At 43.8% G+C, this 21,908-nt stretch overlaps 2 protein-coding genes across 2 annotated transcripts; both read right to left on the reverse strand.

Annotated features, from left to right (window-relative positions):
- Positions 1–5,753: 5,753 nt before the first annotated feature.
- LOC119657024 lies at positions 5,754–6,960 on the reverse strand. Its single transcript, XM_038063773.1, has 5 exons — positions 6,595–6,960; positions 6,457–6,534; positions 6,207–6,375; positions 5,953–6,118; positions 5,754–5,898 (listed from the first exon to the last, which is right to left on the reverse strand). Exons 1-5 carry the CDS (start codon positions 6,787–6,789, stop codon positions 5,754–5,756), a joined length of 753 nt encoding a protein of 250 aa, XP_037919701.1. The 5' UTR covers positions 6,790–6,960.
- Positions 6,961–13,700: 6,740 nt separating this feature from the next.
- Positions 13,701–20,938, reverse strand: LOC119658260. Its single transcript, XM_038065552.1, has 5 exons — positions 20,748–20,938; positions 20,602–20,679; positions 20,335–20,530; positions 14,102–14,273; positions 13,701–14,031 (listed from the first exon to the last, which is right to left on the reverse strand). The coding sequence occupies exons 1-5, from the start codon at positions 20,928–20,930 to the stop codon at positions 13,887–13,889; spliced, it is 774 nt and encodes a 257-aa protein (XP_037921480.1). The 5' UTR covers positions 20,931–20,938; the 3' UTR covers positions 13,701–13,886.
- Positions 20,939–21,908: the final 970 nt, after the last annotated feature.

Genomic DNA, 21,908 nt, shown 5'->3' on the forward strand with positions numbered 1-21,908 from the left:
GGGTGAGATTATAATTGATCTCCCCATGCTTTCTCTCCAGCCACTCCCCGATAGAATTGATCAACCTGTAAGTCCAACGACCCATTTTTGACTGGTGCCATCGCTGCTGTCATCTGCTTATGGATCTTTCCCTTTCGGTTTTTTCCACCTGAGATAAAGGGACACCTGGTATAGACCTGGGCATTCAGCAAGATGGAGCTCGCTACCCTCGCTATGAACACCCTGCCACTATGCCGCGGTCTTCTTACGTTCGGTATCTTCATTGCCAGAGCAATACTCATGGTAGCTGCTTTTTCGCAAATATGCTCTATGTGTCACTTAGAATTGTGTTTCCGTCTATCATTACTCCCAAGCATTTGATGGCCGGCTTGAAAGGGATGATACGATTCCCGATTCTAATATAGGCGTAGTTTCTTTTGCGGCGTTTAGTGATGAGTACCGCTTCTGTCTTTTCTTCCGTGAGTGCTGGTGCTCAGAGCTGGCAGTGAGGAAGGCCGTGATGCAGTAGGCGAATGCTCCAAAGGCCTAATCAGGGCCATCAGACCCGAGTCTGCACGGGGACTCATCTGAAGTGGCAAATTGGCCACGAAACCTTACCAGGGGTATACTGGTACCATGGGGACCGGGAAAGCCCCTGGACTCACATACTTCGGGTGAACTCCTGTTGTATGTGAGGACAGCTCGGTTATTTGCGGTTGGTCCCCCTAGTGGGATATTCATGGTGGTTGTGCTCAAGCGAGAAGAGACCTTCGGGCCTCGATGTGGTGTTGCGTATCAACATGGGTGCCGTACTCCATAGTTCGGTAGAGATTTAGGTAATTCTTGCATCCACCAGTATGAATGCTAAGCCATGCACTTGGTATAGACTGGTACCGTTGTTGCTTGTCTCAGCGGGGCTCTGATTGTGGTCATAAAATCAATCCGTGTCTGAAGAGGACCGTAGGATTAAGTCTCACGACAGGTACCTACGTTAAACACCATGGACGTAACTTCCGCGAGTGCTAGTCCAGCACTCTCTAACCAACTCAACATCTTCGAGATTCTTTGCAACCATAACCAGTGCTATGTCGTCGGCGTAACCCACCACCGTGGCCTCCATCTGCACCGGAAGGATAAGTACATCATTATATGTTCCACAGTAGTGGGCTCAGTACAGAGGCCTGTGGAACATATGCGGAGACAATGTGCTCCATGGATTCATCATCGGTATAACACAAGAGCGTCCGCTCTTGCAAGTAGCTATTGACAATAGCAGCGAGGTAGGTGGGAACGCCAATCGTCGCCAGAGACTTTTGTATAAGGTTCCAATTGGCCGACTTGAATGTATTTCTCACATCCAAGGTGCCCACCACGCAATATTTGCTAGTACATCTTCTTCTGTGAATCGCATTTTCGGCCAAGCCAGTAACCATTTTGATGGCATCAATGGTTGATCTGGCTTTACAGAGCCCATACTGCCAATCGGAAAGGCTTTCTTGGCTCTCGACGACCGGGAGTTATCAATTATAAATTACTCGCTCCAGAATTTTCCCTATAGTGTCGAGAAGACATATGGGTCTGGTGCAGGAAAGATATCCTCGGACATGCACCCTTCAAACAGCTTCGCGAACATATCCGGTCGATATTTGACGGCAAATTTGAGGGCCTTATTCGGTACGCTGTCCAGACATTGGACTTGCTTTGACTGCAGATCTCCAACAGCTTGTCCCTGGTAATTGGTAGAATCGGTGTCACATTCAGGAGGCGTTAGAAGGTGTGAGTACCCCTCTTTTGCTGGGGAAATAACCCTTGGATTATTTTCAATAAGAGCTTAGGGGGTGGTTAAGAGGTAGTATAGGCCCTAAGGCGAAACGTGGATTGGTACCCACAATGGAGCATAAAACCTAGGAAATGCCCGCTGAGCCAACACCAACAGCTCTACTACCAAACCCTATCTCCACCTCCACGTGGTGACCCCTGGGAGCTCTTTCTTAACGAAAAACTGCAGACGGAAAAGGATGAAGGTGAGTTTCCCGCACCTAAAAACGGGACAAATTGTACCAAATGGTCCTCCAGGTTGGGGGTTGGGTAGGGCTGACAACTCTACACGGAAAACAACTTGCTACGAAGCCACAACAGGATCCCCGGACTGGACGGATTACACAACGACGAACCCGGCAACGACAAAGGAATAACGATTTGCGCATTTTCTCATGGAATGTGCGCTCCCTGTACAGAGATGAAGCTGCTGAGCGGCTAGCCGATACCCTGTCCTAATATAAGGCTGATGTAACAGCATTACAGGAGATGCGTTGGACAGGCACCGGTTTGCTGGAGAAGAGTTGCTACACCATATATTATAGTGGTCATCCAGTGAACCATGTGCTCGGGGTAGGTCTCTTCTTGTCAATTAGCAGTGTCACACGAAATGGTTGTTGGAAGTACCTGGTTTGCGCCGAAAGCGGCCCATAAACATACATGGGCCTCTCCAGATGGGACGACTTTCAACCAAATTGACCACGTGTTGATTGAACGCCGCCACCTCTCAGCCTTGATGAATGTGAGAACATACAGTGAGGCCAATATAGATTGGAATCACTTTCTCGTTAGCATGGTGCTCCGAGCTCGAATAACCACACTACCCAGAATCCCCTCTGATAATCAAGTGAGAGTTAACACTGAAGCTATTCACAACACAGCCCTCCGCAGCACCTATAAGGGCGAAATGGATACCGCAATAATCGCAGTCAACAGGTGACCTGGAGGTGAAGCATAAACAAATGACCTTCACAATCACCTGAAGAACTTTATCATGGATACGGCTACAAGCATACTGCATACTGCAAAAGGAGTCGGAACGACTGGTTTGACGATGAATGTAAGCTAGCAACGGAACGGAAGAATGCCGCATACCGAATAATGTTGCATTCTCAAAGAACGCGGGCACGCGCAGAGACTTATCACGAACTCCGTCGAGGGGAGAAGCGACTTCACAGACGGAAAAAGGAAGCCTGGGAGAACCAACAAGTCTGTGAACTAGAAAAGTACAGGGAGCAACCGCACCAGGCGCGGAAGTTTTACCAACAAGTCAGCAGGATGAAGCCTTATACACCTCGATGCTCATCCTGCCGAGACAAAGAGGGAAATCTGATTTCCGACAGAATGGGTATATTAGAGCGATGGGTTGAGTACTTTGATGAGCTACTGAACAACTAGAACATCGGCGAGTTGGAGGTCCCGTCAACTGAAGACGACGGACAAATACTGCCACCACCAAGTATAGGAGAAACAGTCCGTGCAATTCATCCGCTAAAAAATCATAAGTCGCCAGGAGCCGATGGAATTACAGCCGAATTGGTTAAATAAGGAGGCGACCAATTACATCAAGTGGTTCATCACCTTGTGCTCAAGGTATGGGACAGCGAATCAATGCCTGACGATTGGTAACGAGGCATTATCTGTCTCATACATAAAAAGGGAGATATCACACAGTGCAGCAATTATAAAGGTATCACGTTGCTGAGTCTCATCTATAAGATATTCTCCGCTATCTTGCTAGGCAGGATAGCCTCATATGCCCAGAACATCATTGGCCCATGCCAAGGAGGCTTCACTCCAGGCAAATCAGCAACAGATCAGATTTTCTCTGTACGGCAAGTGAGGGAGAAACTGTTGGAATATGGACACCAGTTGCATCATCTATTCATCGACTTTAAAGTCGCCTATGATAGCATAGCCAGAGTAAAACTGTGCACAGCCATGAGAGAATTCGGTATCCCGACGAAATTGATAAGATTGACTTGGCTGATCCTGACCAATGTGCGAAGCCAGATAAAAACAGCAGGATCACTCTCAAGACCATTCGACATCGGCAACGGTCTACGACAAGGAGATGCCGTATCATGTGTCCTCTTTAACCTGGCCCTCGAGAAAATTAATTAGGTACGATCCTCTTTAAGTCTACCCAATTACTGGCCTATACTGACGATATCGATATCATGGGAAGAACCACCCGAGACGTACAAACTGCCTTCATCCAGATCGAGCAGGCGGCGATTGGCGCGAGATCTTGGGCTGCACATCAATGAAGGTAAGACAAAGTATGTGGTGGTAACGTCATCACCAAAAACCAACCAACCAACCAACATCAAATCGCACTGGCCAAACGAGAAGAATGAAGATAGGAGAATACAACTTTGAGACCGTTGATAATTTCTCCTATCTATGGTCGGAAATCACAACCGATAACAGCTACGATGATGAAATCCGCGCACGGTTGTTGTCAGCCAACAGAGCCTATTTCAGCTTACAAAAACTATTCCTCTCGAAACGTCTCACCATAGAGTCAAAGCTCTTACTGTACAAGACAATGATCTTGCCAGTTCTCGTGTATTCCTCGGAGACTTGGGTTCTTAGCAAGAAGAATTGCGAACTCCTCGCCGCATTAGAGAGAAGAATCCTCCGAAGAATTTTTGGTCCCCTACATGAGGATGGACTCCAATTGTCACACTCAAAACGGGTTCATTTATTTGGAATCTTGACGATCGATTCTCCAGGAAAGGTCTCTTGTCAAAATCAAATCTCTAGTCATACGAATCGAAGTAGTAGAGCTGCAATAACTGTAGGTACGGCGATGAATAGCTCTGTAGGAAGACTGTCGTTTATCCGTTTAAGTTCATTGATGGTCGAAATAATTTCTTTTCTGCTTGGAGGAACAGTTCGTATACGCATCTTACGGTGACTAACAATATCATCCACAAGAGGGGGAACCGCACCGGATTTGACATGATTAGGAACTACGGTGAAGTGTTCTTTCCACCTTTTGAGCTGCTCATGATCGCGGATGAAGAGTCGACGGTTAACGTCCTTCACAGAATTATCGAAAGGTTTGTGACCACATGCGGGATCTTTCAACGATATACACTTCAGAAATCATTGCGTTCTGCGGTGTCTTCTGCTTTCATGACTAACTTAATAACAAATTCATTTTTGTCACGGCGTACGTTACTTTGAACTTCCAAGGTATTGGAGGTATCGGAGTTCAAACACGTGATGCTCACCATCACTTGTAGCGGTAAATAGATCCTTCAACCCCTTCCGTTCATCGATTCGCTTTCATGATTCCGCAACCAGTCAGATCTTATGACGCACCTTCGCGAAGTGGTCGAGAACTTGCGTAGCATCCGAGAAAAGAACATTTTTGATGGCGGCTCAATCCTCATCGATATTCTTAGCCCAGTGACTCATTATAACCGTCATCCGATCAGAAAGATAGCTCTCCCATAGTCGGGCGACAACTGGATGATACAAGGGGGGGCGGGGCATCAGATGGGGATCCCACTCGAGGTCGATGGCAGCGCTTCTCTTGTTAAACACATCCAGGCGACTTATCCTGCTATAACTGCTGATCGCGAAGGGGTCGATCTGATTGGTCGCACGGTGTCGGTCAGTTGAAACCCAAATGAGCTTATGGCAGGTTTTGTGCAACACGTGAGCGAACGTAAATGACCATCAAATCTTGATCCTTTTCGAGGCTGATATCATCACCTCACATGCTGTGCACGGGATGACTTAGAAAGAACTGAATCACATTTCGTCGAACCGGCAACAATGGTGCGTAGGCTTGGTGGTCCATTTAGGAGATATTGGCCACCATATGTTCCCAACCTACGGGGAAACTACGAATTCGCTTTTAAGAGAAGAATAGGAAAATGAAACCACATCTTTCATTATATTTGTTGGGTATAATTGGCATTTTTTTCGATATTAAATTTTCAAATCTTATTTATTACCTGAGTGAAATAAGCGTCCAGGCCCCTACATAAATTGTAATGCTGGTTGCAATCAGTTCTGCTTCTACCAACTGCAATGGCTTTGCTTATAACGGTTCCTGAAAGGAAGGACATAAGCCAACGATTGCTGAAATGAAAAAGATTTTCATTTGAAAATACTGAGTAGACTTTTCTTAGTTACCTTGTCAATCCGTCAATTAATTTACTGACATTTGAACCTTGCCCCTTGCTGACTTTCACCATTGATTGTTTTACTAATTGGCAAGCTATGTTTTTGAGACAGGATCCTGAATTTATATGCTCTTGATTTTGTAGAAAGTATAAAATCATATGTTCGTAGGACGCTCCTGCGGATGTGCGTGAAATGATGCAAGGAAATATGAGAAATGTTGAACAAGCGGGGTGAATATATGGGATTTTTAAAACACTGTTTACCGGCGATATCGTTTTCCAGGCCCTTAAACGAGTTTATATTGTTGAGCTTTTCTATTGTTTTGCTCAATGAAAAGGGTTCTAGACTAGTGAGGAAGAATGCAATGCCTAGTCCGAAAAGGACTGTAACTCCCGAGAGGACCAAAACTGCATTGTTCGCTTTGCGAATTCCCTAAAAATTGAGGAAATATATGAAAAAGATACAATCGTGGCTCTTGGCTACTGCGTTTTCACACCCAAGAATATACCTTACCCTGAAAAATTTGCCTGCGGTATCTGTGGCTCCTTTTACTGGCACTTTAAAAAACGGCACGGAAAAGTGCAAATTTACCTTTAAAACAATTTTCTTTTTCACAATTATCCAAAGTGATTGTTATTCGAAATCTTTTACTTGCGAAATGCTGTCCTGCACTTTGAACTTGAACACTCCCGGCAACTTATCTAAGGCAGATCTGTAATCACCCCGCCTTGATTCTACCGACCGACTGTTATTAGCTGAGATGCATTGACCACTGCACTTAAAATTTCCGCTATTAATTACAGCGGATAGGAAAATCAAATTCACAATCTTATTTATCACTAACATCTTACTAAAATCAAACGTCTGCGTTATCTGAATTTGCGATTATCTAAACTGTTGCAGTTTAATCCAAGGTGTCACTAAAAGGTGCTGGGTGCCGGTGAGGTGTGGGAATTACCCTTCCAATAGGTGAATGTAACTTTTGCGTAATATTGCCAAAGTGCCACTATTGAATGGTTGCAAATATTGCGAGAACCGCTTCTCTGCACATTTGATTGTTGCGTTCATAAGATAATATTATCTTTTGGCAGTACTTTGTTTTGGGTACGCGAAGATTGTGCGTTCAATTAACTTCGCGACTGACAATCTGCGTGGAAAATTTGTTTTCTGTATCATCAAGGTTGTGACGGAAGATAACTGCAATTTCACAGTCACTTGCTTCTGTCGACCTTTCTGGAATATGTAATTTCATGGGCCATTAAGATTCATTCTCACAACTTATTGATTTATATAAATCGGACAGAGGGAAACACTTATGTTTGGAGATGGTATTTAAGTTATGTTTTTAATAGTTCGATAAAGGATACCAATTTTTCAAACACAAAAACCTAAATGGGAATGGTTGCGAAGTGGGTAAATCTAGACGGATATGATGTACTCATTTTTACTTACTTAGATAGTTAAAAATGTCCACCAAACGAAGGACGGGCTGAAGTTTCTCTTCCTTTCTTCCCCGCGGAACCGCCGCAAAGCATTACTTCGTGACGTGGACTGCGCTTTAAGCAACCAAACCTCCCATTCTTCGCGTCCTCTTTGTGCGCTCCGTCCGTTCACCGTACACCAGTTTCCCTCCGACCTCAACATTTCTCCGACGATGTTCTGCAGGCTTAGGCTAATTTTCAGGGACTCCTCCTCTCTGGAAGGAATCGGGGACACTGGAACATAACATGCTTCGGGTCGTCAAGGAAGAATCATTCAACCTGAATTGGTGCAGATACTCCCTGTAACCACCGTGTTCTGACAGGAATTGTGTCAGATGGTAGTTAAGCTCGCTGTGTCGCGCTGGATCCACTGTTCAATACGGGGAATCAAAATGTGAGTTCAGCAACCTCTCTGCGAGCCATTCCACTGTTACTGCCACTTCTCCAGAGACTCTCGCCTTGCCGCCTTTCGGTATTTTCGTACAGGCAGCGTGTCTCACTTGCCAGAATGTCTGTCGGAATCATTTCCGCGATAACATATGCTGCGTCGCCTGATATTGGTCTGAAGGCGCTGCACACCCTTAGTGTCACTAAGCGGTAAGTCATATTTACCCTCCTCCGATTACTCTCACACGCTAGTGCTTCCTCCCAAACTAGTGCCACGTTTGGAGTGAACGACTCCGGCCACATGTAATCTGCGATTGTATCTCCTCCAATGTTAGGCATCATCGGCGCTAATGATACGCTTATATTTGCCGCTTTCTCAGAGGCATAGTCCAGGTGTCCCTTGAAATTGATTTTAGCGTCAGTTATCACCCCTAGTGATGATGTTGCCACCAACACGAATATTAACCATATTCCTCTTCGTATTATGGGTAATCACCACCTCTGTCCTTTGTTCCGCAAGGTCAAGCTGAACCGTCTCCAGCCATGCTTATATGGCGCTAATGGTTTCGTTAGCGTACACTTCAACGTCTTCTGGTTAATTTGCGATGACAATCACAGGTAGATCATCTGCGAAACCGATTATCGTCTCCTCCTTTGGCACGGAAAGGACTAGGACCCCATTGTATATGAGATTCCACAGGAAAGAACCCAACACTGAGCCCTGAGGTACTCCTGCAGTAACGCTGCTCTGCTTTTATCCCCCATCCGCGTCGAACCAAAGTGCTCTTTCCGAAAGGTAGTCGAGGAGCTTAGTCAAATAACTAGGGACACCGGTTTTAGCCAGCGAGCTTTTTATCCACTCTCAAATAGCGGAATTGAACGCATTTTTGACTTCCAACGTCACCACGGCACAACACAACATCTCGTCTCGACCTTCAAAACAAGGTCTATAGCGTCGATCGTTGAATGGGCTTGTCGAAATTCAAATTCCCGCTCCGATAGTCCATCCTTATATTCAATGATGTTTCCTACCGTGTCGATGAGGCAAATCGGGTGATGGGTGTCCTGGGTGCTTATTCGGCTTCGGGAGCACAATCAGTTTTTGCCTCTTCCATCGATCGGGGAAAACTCCTTCTATCATGCATGTTTCAAATACGCTGATAACAACGAGTTTAAGAGTTCTATTGGGAGTTATATTGCTTTGTTATCACTAATTCTCTGGCAAATTAGCGCAAGCTCCTCCTCTGTTACCGTAGGTATGGTGTAAACGTCGAATGCGTGCGCTCCCTTTGATCCGGGGGGAACAACGCAATCACAATATCCAGCAGAGGATGCGGGCAGGTCAGTTGTGGTGTTCGCCATTTGATCTTCTTCGTAACTACCCTATATGTTGTTCCCCAGGGGCTTTGGTCTGCTTCTGCGAAAAGTTCCTTGGACCATTCTCGCTTGCTGGTCCGTATAACCTGCTTAAGCCTACCTCAAAGGTTCACATATACTTGCCGTTTCTCGTCGAAGTCCGGTTTTCCTCTAGATCGTTGACAGATCATTCTAACTCGAAAACATGCATCCCGCAACTCCGCGATCTCTTTATTTCACCAATAATTTGAGTTCGTTTTTGCGAGGACTCGCCGCCACGGCATAGCAGCGTCTCATGCTCTCGTTATGCGTCCCATCATTTGCTCTGCCTTTTCTATAGTCGAACCACTGTGATTGTGGCCTCCCAATAGCATCTCTATGAATGCATCCTATTCAAACTTTTTCTCGGACCAGCCCTGGTTTTCAACTCCGCGGGAGCGCATATCACCGAATGGCCCATATTCGATCTGCAGGAAAATTCCCTGGTGGTCGCTATGACTAGCATACTTAGCATTCCTTGGAGCGTAACAACTATATATGTAGATACCATCTATTTTCGCCCTGACGAATCCAACTTCTGGAAACTCCATCACTTCTTGAACGGCTTGATTTTCACAAGCCCATATTGCCATCTTGCCAGTTACATCTACAGTCTAGGCATCGCTCTTATTATTCCGATAAGGCTGGTTGATTATTGTAGCTTCAATTCTCTTCCATAGATGGTCAGCTAGAGAAGGTCTTGCGCTCAGAACTTGGGAGGTTGCGGCTCCCTAACTCTGGTAGTCCCTCTTGAGGCCTATGTCAGCACTTCTCTCGTGAGTCATACCCAGAAGACAACTCTTAAATCCACTGCTGATTGCGAAGTGGTCGATCTAGTTGACCGTATGGTATCAGCCAGTTCAAATCCAATTGACCTGATGCAAACTTTGTGTTCGAACAATGTGCCACCAACGAGGCGGTGGAATTTGCAGAAATGCACAGCTTCCCACCATCATCATAATAGTCGCCAAGACCGTGTTTCTCCATCACATATCCGAGCAAGGTGTCTGAACCCATTCATCACGATCACAATGTCACCTTTAGAAAACCGTTCTTGATTTGCGTATAATTGCTCGTAAAAGCATCCTTCTCCACTATATCGGAAATCTCCGATGGTGCATAACACTTAATAATTGTGATGCTCCTTAACCTGGATCGAAATCTTGCAGTCAGAATCCTGCCCGGAACTGGCTGCTACGAGGGTTGTCCAACAGCTACCACCCTCGTACTTGAATGGTAATCGCCATTAAAAATCCGACAACGCTCCTACTTGGCTTTCCAGGGTACAAAAGCGCACTACCATTAGCAAGAGGGAGAGGACATTCTTCAGGGTGCCACCATCTTACTACGTGTAGAGCCAAAATGTCCAGCTTATATGATTGGAATTCTCGCTCGAATTGTCGGGAGCGAGCTTTCTTGGGACCCTCGATATCGTTGTTGAGAAGCGTGCGTACATTCCATAAACCAATCACTGCCCGCTTTCGATAGCCAGAGGTTTTCAGCGTGAGTTGAGTCCCCTTTCGATACAATGTTATGTTTTGGTAGCAGTAAAGTTTCGAAATTTCCAGATGGCCCACAAATTTCTACCCTTCCACCGGGTGCTCAGAGATGGCGGTGAGGAAGACTGGGCGTCGGCTGAACTAAAACCAATTGGCCGAGGAGAATCTCCATTGTGGATGCACCGGAAGACGCTATACTCACTTTGGCTTGCCAGCCGTGATGCAGTAGGCGAACGCTCCAAAGGCCTAATCAGGGCGATCAGACCGGAGTCTGCACGGGGACTCATCTGAAGTGGCAATTTGGTCACGAAACCTCACCAGGGGTATACTGGTACCATGGGAACCGGGATAGCCCCTGGACTCTCATATTTCGAGTCAACTGCCGTTGTACGTGAGTACAGCTTGGTTGTTTGCGGTTGGCCCCCTAGTGGGAACTTCATGGGCATTGCAGTTATGCTCCAGCGAGAAGAGACCTTCGAGCCTCGGCGTGGTGTTGCGTTTCTACATGGGTGCCGTATTCCTTAGTTCGATAGAGATTTTTATTTAGGTCTTACATCCACCAGTATGAATACTAAGCCATGCACTTGGTATAGACTGGTACCGTTGTTGCTTGTCACAGCGGGGCTCTGATTGCGGTCACAAAATCAATCCGTGTCTTAAGAAAACCGTGAGATTAAGTCTCCACGACAGGTACCCATGTAAAACATTCAAGGACTCACTGTCCTTTCACCGGGCTCAGAGATTTCCAGGGGATGTTTAATAGTACATTTGAGAGCCGCTCCTTGCGCTAATGGTATCATTATCGCCATATACTGCTTCCGTTTTATTTCTGAATCATTCGAAGTAGATTTAGGATAGCTTCGAATGCTGACGCGGGCGAAGTTTTGATCGCACTAGGAATACTTGGGCGGCTGATACTTTGAATCAGTGTTCCTACTGTTAGCAAAGTTAACCCTAGGGCACGAGACAATGCCTGTTCATGTTAGCTTGGGGCCGAGATACCTTTGTACTAGGGGGATTTCCATTGCTGATAATGTGAGTAGCTTTAGCTGTCCTATCAACGGTCCTAGTATACATACAAAACTAGTCTAGTCTTCCTAGCGTTAATCGTGAGGCACCAATTGTGGGTTATGTGCAGAGTTGAACTTATGCGGTCACATAATATGCCTGCGAACTTGCTGAATGCGTCTAAGGCGGATACCTTTTCAAATACCGCTTCTCAATTTTTTGTCGTAAGGTTGTGGAATAGATTACCGGTAAGTTTGGTTTCCTGGTAAGGAAACTGCCTTCAGTGAAAGAGCGTTGCTAATCTCCCCCGTCCTTTCAGTAGAAAGTGGGTTTTGCGTTCGAGTAAAGTGGTCTATCTTCTTTATCTATCGTCTTTAGGAATAAATATCACCTCACCCCAGGTAATTAGAATATAAGCTTGTGCCAACCATATCGACGTTATTTCCGAAAAAATAGGGAGCCACTTTCCTCTGTTACTAGCGCAGGAATGATGGTATCTGGGCAGAGTGCTCATTTAATTCGCTCATGTGACACTATCTAACTTGCCAAATTCCAGTTTCTGGGTTGAAGGCTGTGTGTGTTAAGTGGATCTGAGCTGCGATTTTTTATATTGCCTGGGGAGTATATTTTACGTAGATAGTTTTCCATTTCTTTATTGATTTATGTCTACCTTCCTCTTTGTAAATGTGGGATGACCGCTTGTTGGCTACGTTCTTTGAAAATTATCAACTTTAACGTCGAGCGAGTTAGTACCCCGCTAAGGCACCTTTATGATTATTGTATAATCGACCTTATACTCTTCTTCTTGCCATTTGGGTTGATGATTTGGGTTCGTGATAGGTACGCTATGCTTCAGTTTTTCCTTAGTAGCAGATGCTGCAGACGACCCTCTCACGTTAACTTTAGTACAACTGGAGGGTCATTGTGCACCATTTGGCGTTTGCTTCAAAGGTTGCCTGTCAGTTGGCGTTGTTTTGTCAGTGGTAGATGCTTATTTCCAGGTGGCAGCCATTGGGCCTAATGTTAGTTGGAGTTCTAACAAAAGGGGTCGGTTTTGACTAGTCTGCTAATGACTGGATCGAATTGGATTGGCTCCCATATTGGAATATATGGATAATCTGAGTATAGACTCAGGCGTTCCTGGTTGGATCGCCATGATCAAAATTTAGTTTTTATCGCTTTGGCCACGATTATTTACCATGCCGTGGTGAGTTCAGCTGGAAGATCCTCTTTAGTTTATAATTGATAAAAAAAGTATGGATAACGTATTATGTTTCCAGCTGCAAGTGATTTAGGCGATATAATGATGGTGAACTTTCCTTTTAGCCGCTTTAGAGGTCGGTTATTTGATCTTTTATTGCTAACAGAATGTATGAACGTAACCTTTGGATTTAACACTGTTTAGCAAATAAGTTCAGAATAATTAAAAAAAAAAAAGCTAAATTGGAGGCAAGCTTAAATGTCGCCAAGGGAATTACTTACTTTTGCCAACAACGCTTAACTTTAATCAACGAAAGAGGATTTCGTTTTTAAAACTAATTTTATTTATTGAATTGACTAAGGTTCTAAAGTAATTTTCCACTAGTTTATAGATAACAAAAGTTTTTTTGGGTACATATGTCAGATTATCGGCATTGATGTCACATTATGTCTTATGATGTAGCAAATTCACAAAAAGAATGAGATGTTTTATCTACCTCAAGCTTCCTAGTAACAGCAGGATTTGAGTAAATTTTTCTAGAATGAACTTAATGGGAAGTAAGTTTTGATTAAGAAGACATCGATATGGAACGGAATAACCTGTAGGTCCAAATTTTATATGGTGATAATTCACACAATCGTTTGTTTTTAGGTTTTTTTGATTAGGTATTTTTGGAGAATCAGTTCTGTCTCAATTCAAGTTGCACATTTTAGTCTCTTACTTCCTAATTTCGCTACTGAACAATAAACTAAGACCACAAAACACTAACCAAGGTTCCTTATTTAATATTCCACATAACCACATTTTATATCTCTCTTCGCTTGTTTCATACGTCAAGACGGTCAACCATTTCCGAGAGAGTGCGGACCACCAACAGACTTAGAGTAAACTGATTTTAACAAGGGCCTCCTTTACGTAAAGCTCCTAAAAATCTTGCAATCTGTAGGAGCCTTTATTGATTGAATGGAGCCTTTACATTGAGTCTATAAATTCCTTTATGTCCTCTTCAGTCCAGTTACACAACATGTACTTGAATTGACAGTCATAGCTGCTCCTTCCTATATCGATTGCTTCCTTTATGGCTGTTCCTGATATGAAGCTAAGCAACCAGTTTGTGCTGAAATAAATTTTCCAAAAAAGAAAGTTACTCAAACTAAATGAGTTCAAATATTGTTGGATATTCTTACCTAGTTAAGCCGTCAATGATTTTATTGGAACTTGTTCCTTTGCCGGTCCCCACATTTTTCGTTGACTCCTGAACCAGCAGGCAAATTGTTTTTTGTATGCATGAGGTCAAATCTACACCATAATCACGAAAAATCGCCTCAACATTGGATACGATGTCGCTAAGAGGTGCTTCTGAAATGGTAAAAAGTATCTTAGAAGTCAGAGGGCATATTTTAAAGATTAAAACAAAAAATAATGAATAAACATTAGTAGGACCTAGGAGCTACATGCTATACGCCATCTTCTTGGCAAAATCTGTAAATGGAACTACAATGATGTGGTGTGAAATATAAAATAAGTCAGGAAACCGGAGGCTGGACGCTTCAGGTACGAAAGGTTTTGTGTATTTCTTAGTACGTAGCAAGTAATATATGCATATATATCGTGTGTGTATCCACTTTCGGGTGAGATTGACATTCATAGTCTTGAAGAAGAATTAACAACTTTAACGTATTATAGGTTTGTTAGTAATAGTGCGATTTCAAACAAACTTGATAAGATCATGCTCTGTATTATAGCCCACATAACTGGTGCTAGGATGAACTTAAGGGGGGTTTCGCAGCCAATTACTAGAAAATATAGTGATTTACCATTATTGCCTTTATTTGAACAGGTGTCGGTGTGAAAGGTATTTCAGAGCTCAGGCACTGATTCCTAATTTTTTCCAGATTCTTTGGTTGGGTAGTTTCTGAGAATGGCCCCCTTAAAGAGATGATCATTTGCAACCCCTCGCACTCCCCATCTTTCTAATAAATGTCAAAACTAAGACCGATTTCGGAAAGTACTAACCGAGACCTTTCATTTGATACCCCACATGACTATATTTGATAAAAAAATGTACACCCTCCTTTTGCAGGTATGGGGACGTAAAAGGATGTAACTCACTATATGCGTGAGTGTTCACAGTTCCCAACTTTCTACCAAATTTGGTGTCAATCGCTATAACCGTCTCCGAGAAAAAATGCGTGTGACGGACAGACAGACAGAACGGGACACTGCGGATACAGGAGTTACCTCTATAGGTTCGCTCTAGATGAATCGCCGGATTGTCCTACGTGTGAAGGTACAGCAGAAAATTCAGAACACGTTGTCTTCGCCTGCCCCAGATTTAAAGGCTCAAGGAGAAAGCTTGAAACAGAGCTAAATACCCGTTTAACGGTGGAAAATTTGATAAGGTATATGGTGCAAGCAAATACAACATGGGACGCGGTAGTCGCAATGGTGAAACGGATCCACCAGCAACTAAAAGCAGCAGAAGTACAGCGGAGACATAGAAGGGAAGCTACTGCAATTAACGCTACGCAAAGCGGTAGTAGCTCGTTTAGAGGGAACAGTTAAGATCCTTGCGGGGCTGGAAGCAATACCGGAACGGTGGTCCCGTGGGAAGAGTGTGGAGCAAATATGGGAGGTTTTAGTTAGTAAGAGTTCGGCATGCGTGTCCTAGATTCCAGATGCATTTCCATGATGGATTTTCCCCAACCAAAAACAAAAAAACAGACAGACAGACATACAGTGAACCGATTTTAATAAGGTTTTGTTTTACATAAAACCTTAATTATGCATCCTGTTGTTATTTTCGGCTAACTTAAATGGATTGGATGACAACTATTTGATGTAGCTCTCCAAGTTGTATGGGTCCTAGATCTAACTATCAAAAGTAACCAAATAATGCTGGAGTACATAAACGAACATTTGAATGCCAGATTATCAAACTGATGCCATGATTTCAGCAAACTTTGCAGGTCATAGGAAATTTAAGCATGTAATTGTTGCCAGACGGCTGTCAAAAAAACATCCTTCCCTACTCTAAATGTACAAAAGTAAGCAGTAATATCGGACACAGGGTAGAACACAAAATTGAGAACTTTAGTGAAAATCTCACCATTATTAACAAACCAGTATGATATTAAAGCGAATAGCCTGACATACCAAATGGATGTAGCTCACCATTCATAAGCTAAGTACAGGTGGAATTGTCATGTATCTACGTGTTTTTATATAAGAAATACACAAAACGTTTCATAACTGAGGTGTCCATATTCTGGCTTCAAACTTGTTTTACTAACTCAGGGGACAACACTAGCCGGAGGGTCATTATTGGTGCTGTAATTTACTCAGAAACCATCCGAAATATCGATACGGAATTCGGCGGAACTATGAACTCTTACGTATGCAGTAAATAACATCATTTTATGTTGAGTTTAGGACGAACGGACTCCATATGTGTAAAGAAGGATGCTAAAATGGGCTTTCGCTGGATATAGTCCTGTTGGGTAACAGATCTTCACGTCATCAGGAAGGACCCTCTGCCAGACTCCGTTAAAAGAGTGGAAAAGACGCTGGCTGAATGCAAGCCCATTATTAAGAAAGCAGCCGAATTGAGAATGTCTAATCCATCTCTGCCCAGAATCAAATGCCTCCCCTAAATACATAAAGAAGGCAACGAGGTCGGAGAGATAATTGCAGCAACGAATTCACCGACCCAAAATATTGCGAAGTGGCTCTTGGAAGAAATCAAAAGGTTAGGCCTAGAAATAGGAAAACGAGCAGTGGAAAACAGCAGAGAAGTCATTGCCAGACTCAACGAGGCCGGGGGGATAGAAAGTGTTGAAATATTAGTATCCTTCGACGTAATTGCGCTGTTCCCAAGCGTACCGATGAAGTAAACTCTATACTTGTTCGAGGAATGGATCACGACACGCGAAAAGTCATTCGAATGGAGGAAGAAGGCTAAATTGTATAAGAAACTGGTCTTGACGTGCATGAGTGAATCCCATTTCACATTCAGGAATAAATTTTATAAAATAAACTCCGGGGCCGCAATGGGAAACCCCCTCTCACTGCTGTTATGCGAGGTATTTATAGAAAACCTGGAGGATGAACTCGAGGAAGCTGGGACACTCCCGAGATTCTGGATCAAATACGTGGATGATGTATTAGCAATTATCAAAAGAGAAGAAGCAGAACGATCTCCGAGAAACTCAACCGGGCACACAGGAACATCGATTTCACCATGGAGATCGAAAAGGAAGGGGAGATACCGTTCCTAGACTTAAAAATACTCCGGGAAAGAAGGGATTTTGAATTCGATATCTAAAGGAAACCGACCCAGACAGATACAACCATCACCACCATCACAAATCTCAAATCACGATTTCCACCATAAGATGGCGGCATACAATTTTATGATTCATAGGATGGTCACAATGAGGAGAGAAGAAATAATGAAATGAATTATATCCTGGAAACAGCCAAGCAAAGCGGATACAACAGGAACCTCAGAGAAAATCGGATCAAAAAGAAACTACGCCAGACCTAAAGAAAGCAACTTTCAACACTCTTCCAGGTGGTGAACACAGAACCTAGGCAATGGATAACACCAAGCTACTCGGGCCGGACGCAGAACAAGGCGGCTACATAAACGTGGCTGGTCATCTCGACCAGCAGACGATGCCTACTTAGGACCCGGTTACAATCAGTCAAGGACAAAAAAGAGTGTCTGGAAAACAGCGGCATTTATAAGATCTCCTGCCCAGACTGCGACAAGATTTACATAGGGCAAACAAAACGGCTAGTCCACACCAGGATGTTAGAACACTTAAAGGAGTCCAAATCTGCAAAAAATAAAAATAACGCACACATAAGGTCAAAAAAATAAGAATAGCCCACACATAAGGTGCGTGGTTGCTAGACATATAATAGAGCAGGGACACCATATGTCGTTGGGCAACGCCGATATCTCTTCTTGAAAGGGTAGTATAGGTTCCAGGGCGAAACGTGGAAAAATCATACCCACGATGGAGCATAAAATCTGGGAAATGCCTGTTGAACCAACACCAACAGCTCAACTACCAAACCCTATCTCCACCTCCACGTGGTGACCGCTGGGAGCTCTTTCTTAACGAAAAGCTGCAGACGGAGAATGATGAAGGTGAGTCTCCCGCTCCTAAAAACGGGACAAATTGTACCAACTGGTCCTCCAGGTTGGGGGTTGGGGAGGGCTGACAACCCTACACGGAAAACAACTTGTTACGAAGCCACAACAGGAGCGTCGGACTCGACGGATTACACAACGACGAATCCGGCAACGACAACGGAATAACGATTTGCGCATTTTCTCATGGAATGTGCGCTCCCTGTAAATAGAGAAACTGCTGAGCAGCTAGCCGATACCATGCCCCAATATAGGGCTGATGTAACAGCGTTACAGGAGATGCGTTGGACAGGGACCGTGTTGATCGAACGCCGCCACCTCTAAGCTTTGGGCCAATATAGACTCGGATCGCTATCTCGTTGGCATGGTGCTCCGAGCTCGCATACCAACACCACTCAGAATCCCATCTGACAATCAGGTGAGAGTTAACACTGAAGCCATCCATAACACAGCCCTCCGGAACACCTATAAGAGGGCAGTGGATGCCGCAATAACCGCAGTTAACAGAGGAACTGGAGATGAAGGATCAACAAATAATCTTCAGAACCACCTGAAGAACGTTATCATTGATACGGCTACAAACATACTTGGCCCCCGCCGCAAAAAAGTCGGAACGGCTGGTTTGACGATGAATATAAGCTCGCAATGGAACGGAGGAATGCAGAATACCGCGTAATGTTGCATTCTCAAAAAACGCGGGTACGGGCAGAGACTTATCACGAACTCTGTCGAACGTAAAAGCGACTTCACAGAAGGAAAAAGGAAGGTATGGGACAGCGAATCAATGCCTGACGATTGACAACAAGGCATTATCTGTCTCATACATAAAAAGGGAGCTATCACACAGTGCAGCAATAATAGAGGTATCACGTTGCTGAGTATCGTCTATAAGATATTCTCCGCTATCTTGCTAGGCCGGATACCCCCATACGCCCAGAACATCATTGGCTCATACCAAAGAGGCTTAACTTCACGCATATCAGCAATCTCTGCGGCAAGCGATGGAAAAACTGTTGGAATATGGACATCAGTTGCACAAGCTTTTCATCGACTTTAAAGCCGCCTATGATAGCATAGCCAGGGTAAAATTGTACACGGCTATAAGATAATTCGGTATCCCGACGAAATTGACACGACTGACTAGGCTGACCCCGACCAATGTGCGAAGCCAGATAAAAACAGCAGGGTCACTCTCAAGACCATTCAACATCAACAACGGTCTACGACAAGGGGACGCCCTATCATGAGTCCTCTTTAACCCGGCCTTGGAGAAAGTGATCCGTGATGCTGAGGTAAATGAAAGAGGTACGATCCTCTTTAAGTCCACCCAACTACTGGCCTATGCTGACGATTTCGACATCATGGGAAGAACCACCCGAGAACTGCCTTCATCCAGATCTAGCAGGCGGCAATTGGCGCGAGATCTTGGGCTGCACATAAATGAAGGTAAGACAAAGTATATGGTCACAACGTCAACACCGAAATCCAACCAACCAACATCAAACCGCATTGGTCAAATGGGAAGAATGAAGATAGGAGACTGCAACTTTGAGACCGTTGATAATTTCTCCTATCTAGGGTCGAAAATCACAACCGATAAGAGCTACGATGATGAAATCCGCGCACGATCCGCGCACGCTCAAAACGTCTCACCATAGGATTAAAGTTCTTACTGTACAAGACAATGATCTTGCCAGTCCTCATGTATTCCTCGGAGGCTTGGGTTCATAGCAAGAAGAATTGCGAACTCTTGGCCGCGATCGAGAGAAGAATCCTCCGAAGAATTTTTGACCCCCTACATGAGGATGGGCGATTCCGTAGCCTACATAACGATACCATGACCGTCAGATTGTGGATAAAATTCGGCTCAATATGTTACGGTGGGCGGGTAACTTAATCCGTATGGATGAGGATGACCCAGTCCGGAAAGTCTAAGAGGGCAATATCTATGGTAGAAAAAGAAGACGAGGCAGACCCTGCCGGAGATGGAGCGATGGCGTTGATCAGGACGTCAGACAGCTTTTAGGGATATCGAATTTGTGGACCTCGACGCAAAACCGGGATGTCTGGGGTTCCTTATTAAGGCAGGCTTAGACCGGATACCGGTTGTTACGCCGTTGATGATGATGATAAGAAATCGGTGCGAGCGCGTCACTTAAAACCTTACCTTGTTATAGTTAAATATAAGAATCCTGGCGGATTACATGTGGAATTCATACAATAATAGATGAACATATTCTATCTATATATATCACTCACCCGCTTTTTCACCATCTAATCCTCTGTATCCCAACGCAAATGAACTGATGTCGCTGAAAATATCTTCACTTCGCTGAGCTTTCCTTTTACCAGTTGCCATTTGAGCTAAATGCGTAAGTGCGGATGCTGTTGACACACCGGCTATGACTGTTATTCCTGTGATAACCAGGGCCGCTAAGTTGATGTTCAAGTACCCCTAAACGTGCATACAAAATCACAAAATATCACAGCATCAAAAATCGATTTGAAATTAGAATTTGTTAATACTTGCGCCGTGTTTGATGTCTCGTCCACGCTCTTTTTCGCTGGGATACTAAGAAAGGGGACCACAAACTCCATCGCAAGCTGAATGACATAGCGGAAGGGATGAAATTATATCTGTGCCAAAAATTATCAGTTAATTGAGCAATTACTTTCAAATCATCATCCAACGTTTGAAATGATATAAACCGCGATTGTCGCTTAAACGACGGAAATTCACCCCTTAAATAATTGAACTTTCGACTATTGTTCACATAATACTCGGCACTTGATATACTCATTAATATCGCGAAAATTATTAAACCCTTCAACGACATTATTTTCAACAACTGCATTTTTTCGCGATGAAAACGCAAATGTATCTGAATAAACTTTCATAGAATGATCTCATTTTATTATTGTTTCAAGAAAGATTGACTACATTTCTGCAGAAATGGGAGAAAATTCGTACATTTTTCATGTTTACGGGCCCCTCCAAAACTCCATTTCTAATAGCTTTGGGGAAATTATCGTTGCGTATTTCCATTCATCCAATGGAAAATCGTGAGGAAAGAAGATTCAATTTTACGCTAAGCGTAGCAGTTAATTTGTCGCACTGTACGGTAGATGGAACATAAGGTTGTGCTCGGTGTGTTAACTCTTCACGATACCTTAAAAATTGGCGTTGATTAGTGGAGTCTACACCAGTTGGGTTAGTTACCAGTCTCATATTGGGGCTCGATATCTGAAGAGTTTTAAGAATCATTAATTCAGATAACCACACCGAAGTGTGCAAAATATACCAAACTCTACTCACAGTACTTCTAGGAATTTCCAATCTATCTTCTATGTACCATATTTATGTACATATCTATAAGAGAAAATATGCTTCGCATCTTCAAACAATTGCGAACAATTGTCTCATTTATAATTGAGACAAAGAAATTAAAAGCTATCAGCAAAGGGAAAGTTTTTTACAACAATTGTTGTAAATCTTGAAGAATGAAAAGCAGCACACAAATCGACAGTGAAGCATGTATGTATGTTGTATGTATGTCTCCTGGATTTTGTTTTGAGGAGTTGTTTTCATTTCAAGTCATTTCTTAGGGTGGGTTCTGCGGCCCAATCCTTTTGTCTATATCGTTAGAAGGATTTCAGTAACTTTTTTTCAAGGAGATCTGAAATCGACTTGAATAGGAAAAAGGTAAAAAGGAAGCAAAGTGTCTCGGATATGGAAAAGTTTAATAGACTATGACATCATTCTCCAAAAACTTCGACTACTTTGACTGCATCTGCCTGCTCTGGAAAAAGAAGAAAGAAGGGGTTAACATCAG

Source organism: Hermetia illucens, chromosome 5 (assembly GCF_905115235.1).
Source record: "Hermetia illucens chromosome 5, iHerIll2.2.curated.20191125, whole genome shotgun sequence".
NCBI classification, from domain to species: Eukaryota; Metazoa; Arthropoda; class Insecta; order Diptera; family Stratiomyidae; genus Hermetia; species Hermetia illucens.

Bases quoted from the DNA above. Each gene is read 5' to 3' on its own strand.
- LOC119657024 (XM_038063773.1), bottom strand. From the start codon at position 6,789: ATGTTAGTGATAAATAAGATTGTGAATTTGATTTTCCTATCCGCTGTA. The intron at 6,535-6,594 runs GTAAAAGATTTC...ATTGTTTTAAAG, and splicing joins TGCAGGACAGCATTTCGCAA to GTAAATTTGCACTTTTCCGT. The intron at 6,119-6,206 runs GTAAACAGTGTT...GCACATCCGCAG, and splicing joins CCTGGAAAACGATATCGCCG to GAGCGTCCTACGAACATATG.
- LOC119658260 (XM_038065552.1), bottom strand. From the start codon at position 20,930: ATGCAGTTGTTGAAAATAATGTCGTTGAAGGGTTTAATAATTTTCGCG. The intron at 20,531-20,601 runs GTATTAACAAAT...ATGCACGTTTAG, and splicing joins AGACATCAAACACGGCGCAA to GGGTACTTGAACATCAACTT. The intron at 14,032-14,101 runs GTAAGAATATCC...AATTTATTTCAG, and splicing joins ATCATTGACGGCTTAACTAG to CACAAACTGGTTGCTTAGCT.